This window comes from Olea europaea, chromosome 11 (genome assembly GCF_002742605.1).
Source record: "Olea europaea var. sylvestris chromosome 11, O_europaea_v1, whole genome shotgun sequence".
Lineage (NCBI taxonomy): Eukaryota > Viridiplantae > Streptophyta > Magnoliopsida > Lamiales > Oleaceae > Olea > Olea europaea.
The window spans coordinates 18,027,623-18,030,961 of NC_036247.1; the positions used below are offsets into that span (position 1 = coordinate 18,027,623).

At 32.4% G+C, this 3,339-nt stretch overlaps 1 protein-coding gene and 1 long non-coding RNA gene across 2 annotated transcripts; both read right to left on the reverse strand.

The window, feature by feature from the left end:
- Nucleotides 1–533: 533 nt before the first annotated feature.
- On the reverse strand, nt 534–1,833 carry LOC111403650. The gene is made up of 2 exons (XR_002704506.1): nt 1,689–1,833; nt 534–787 (listed from the first exon to the last, which is right to left on the reverse strand). It is a non-coding gene; the product is annotated as an uncharacterized LOC111403650 (long non-coding RNA).
- Nucleotides 534–1,917, reverse strand: LOC111403649. The gene is made up of 2 exons (XM_023032233.1): nt 1,832–1,917; nt 534–1,721 (listed from the first exon to the last, which is right to left on the reverse strand). Exon 2 carries the CDS (start codon nt 1,491–1,493, stop codon nt 882–884), a length of 612 nt encoding a protein of 203 aa, XP_022888001.1. The 5' UTR covers nt 1,494–1,721; nt 1,832–1,917; the 3' UTR covers nt 534–881.
- Nucleotides 1,918–3,339: the final 1,422 nt, after the last annotated feature.

The following is a 3,339-nucleotide window of genomic DNA, read 5'->3' on the forward strand; positions in this document are numbered from 1 at the left end:
TCCGAATATGAACCCAATTACCAAACTAATGTAATATCCTTCAATGATTAGCTTGTCTTCGTTAGTTTTTTCTTACTACTTGCCGTATCTTGATTTTCTTTCCACTAATTTTAGTTTCTTTTGAACAAGAATAACATAGAGCAAATGGGGTAAGTGACATAAACAGAGACACACGACCTCTTTGTTGATTGCTCTAGAGAATCGAGTAGGGAAAAAGTTGCAGGAGAAAAACCTTGAGTTCGAGAGCATAACTTGAGTGGTTCGGGAACTTGTTTAGAGTATGAAGAAAGTTACAGCTGAAGCCCAGAGTTGGTGATATATGGTCAAGCATAATGAGTCAATATGTGACATACTAAAAACCAATCTCCAACATGCAATGATCCCAAAAATTTACCTCGGCTTACGAGGTAGATCGGGCAAGCCTAAATCAGTTGTCCAATACAACTAAAGAAAGAGAACTCAAATACAATACAAGATTGTCCAATACAATAAAAGATGTGTCCAGTAGAACAAAGTGTGTCCAACATGAGTTCTGAGCAGCACTCAATACATTTCAGATTGAAAGAAAACAAAAATATAAAAAAAATTCAATCTCATCCAACAGATGTTAAGGGTCAAATCTATTGAACATAGATATATAAACCCCACCTTCCAAATTAAGAAGGGGCACATTCACTAAAAGTTGAGTTTGTATACATTAGCACTATGTCTCTTGAACCAACACATCACCTAGCTTTTTGTCTAGCCTGGCCATTACTCCCTTCTCCATAAACAGGTCAAATGTTTCCTACAATTAGCCAACAAAAAATATTAACAATGACAAGAACAATAAACTAAAAAATGAACTAAAAATGAAAAGATTAACGATAGTACTATTTTCTTTAGCCTTCACTTGTACTTGTAAAACCATCATTACTGTCGGTGTCCTGTAGTTGTGTATTTTCTCCTACAGTATACCTTTCAGAATCTACATCAAAGATCCTAGATTCAGCCACGTTCACTTCTTCAGCTCTAATATCAGTACGAACTAAATTTTGGCTTTCAAATTCTGAATTTATTCGAACAGGTTTCTGGGTTGATTGTTGTTGTTCCTCTTGGAATGCAAGTTCTACCCACACATTACACTCTTCATTCTCCAATATGATTCCTTGTATGTTGGGAACATTTCTTGCTTTTGTTTTCACAACCGTCCACCAATCAAGTCTATCTCTAGCCTTCGTTGGAAAACAAGTGTAATATACTTGTTGAGCTTGTTGAGAAAGTATAAACACATCATTTCTTTGTAATTTCTTCCTATGATTAAGCTCAATAAGACCGAATCGTCGATGGACTCTAACGCCACCATTGATGTCATACCAATCATACTTGAATAAGGTTACTTTGTTTCCAACATCTCCTAAATACTCCAATTCCAATATTTTAGTTAACATACCATAGTAGTCACGTTCATAGTCATTATGACTACTTCCTAATATTGACACTCCACTATTCATTGTTGTTTTGTGGGAACCATAATATAAAGTGTGAAACTTAAAACCATTTAAAAATATCCATTATAACAATTCACTCTACGAGTATCAATTTCATTATGATCATTCAAAACCTAAACAAAAAGAAACAATATATATTACAACTCATTTTACAAAATACATTTCCGGGTTAATTGAGACAATACTTACAACACTTACATATTCCTTTAACCAACATGAAAAACGTTCTTCCTGTAAACCATCAAATTGTGCATCAGACATTTGGGAATGCAACATTCTCATTTATTTATCAAACATCCTACATGTGCCATGATATAATAAATGTAATTATAACAACTTACGCGATAAAAGGAGTTACTTCCTCACAATTGAAGAGAACATACGTTGACGATGCTCTGAATTCCTCATTCGTCATTAATCTGCTATTATGACGTTGAATGTCAAAGGGTCATCCAGGGTGGGTAAAAATTGATAGTCTCCATTGGGAATCAATATGACCTCCATCATCATTCCTCAACACACGATTCAATCTTGTTTGAATATTTTGATCAAAATATAGAGAGCAAAAAGTTGACATTTCCTCTACTAAGTATGGCTCTACGATAGATGCCTCAACATGAGCCCGATTTTTAACTTTCTTTTTTTAGTGGTGCAGGAACCTGTGATATACAAAATGAATATCATTTAGACTACAAAAGGTAAATTAAATATACAAGCATGTGTTCCCTCTCAAAAGGATACATCCAACGGTACTACACAAGACCTCCAACCTTTGCTTCATAAGCTAAATGAACATGTAAATGCTTCATTGAATAAAAAAAACTGGTGGAAAAATCTTTTCAAACTTGCATAATGTCACAACAATGTTTTTTTCCAATTCCTCCAAATCTTTCACCCTCAAAATTAGGACTGTAAGCAAAAATCGCAAAATCGGAAAATCAAATCGAAACCGCATTTTAGAAGCCGTCGGTTTGGTGCCACATGGATCCGGTAAACGAAATGGTTTTTACCCAAACCAAACCGGTCAAAATGGTTTGGTTTAGGTTTGAGAATTTTAATTGCGGTTTAAAACCAAATCGGACAGGCGAAAAAATATATAAAAATTAAAAATAAAAAAATGAAATTTTTTGAAAATTCATCCAAATTTGTAAAATTCAATACTTTTGTCATTTGTGGGTATTTTTGTCAATTTCTAATTTTCTAATACAGATATATTATTATTATTATTATTATTATCCAATAATTCTAATATATATCTAATAATTTCAAGACTAACATAATCTATCAAAAGCATTTTTCCTCTTCAGAATTTTGATGAACTCCAGTCGACGCCCATCATAGTTTTGAGTCATCGGCACCAAACACTTTTTTTTTCCAGATTTTTCATGTCTCTTCAAAGATGAATTGAAGTTCATTATACCAAATCGGAGACAAAGAGATCCTAAACCTTCGATGATAATATTTGCTACGAATAAAATTTCAGATCAATAATTTTTTTTGAGCAAACTAAGATAAGAATTTGAAAATAAATGCGTTTCGTAATATCATACAAACATAAACTTGTGTAATTGTTATATTTAAATATTATAAACAATTACTTTATTGTTGTGGTTGGTTATTCTTTTTGTTTAATCAGTATCATTTTTTTTAAATACGATGATCACGAGATCTTGTTGGACATCATTATATTTTTTGGGCCTTATATCTAGTTTAGTAGACTTGTATTGTAACGTTCTTGTATCGTCATTAGTCTAAAAAAGGTGAACAAAAAAAACTATGTTTTAGTTTACTGTGATTTCACTTTAATTTAGTTAGTATTTAAATTTATAGTAGATATATTTAGCCCCTG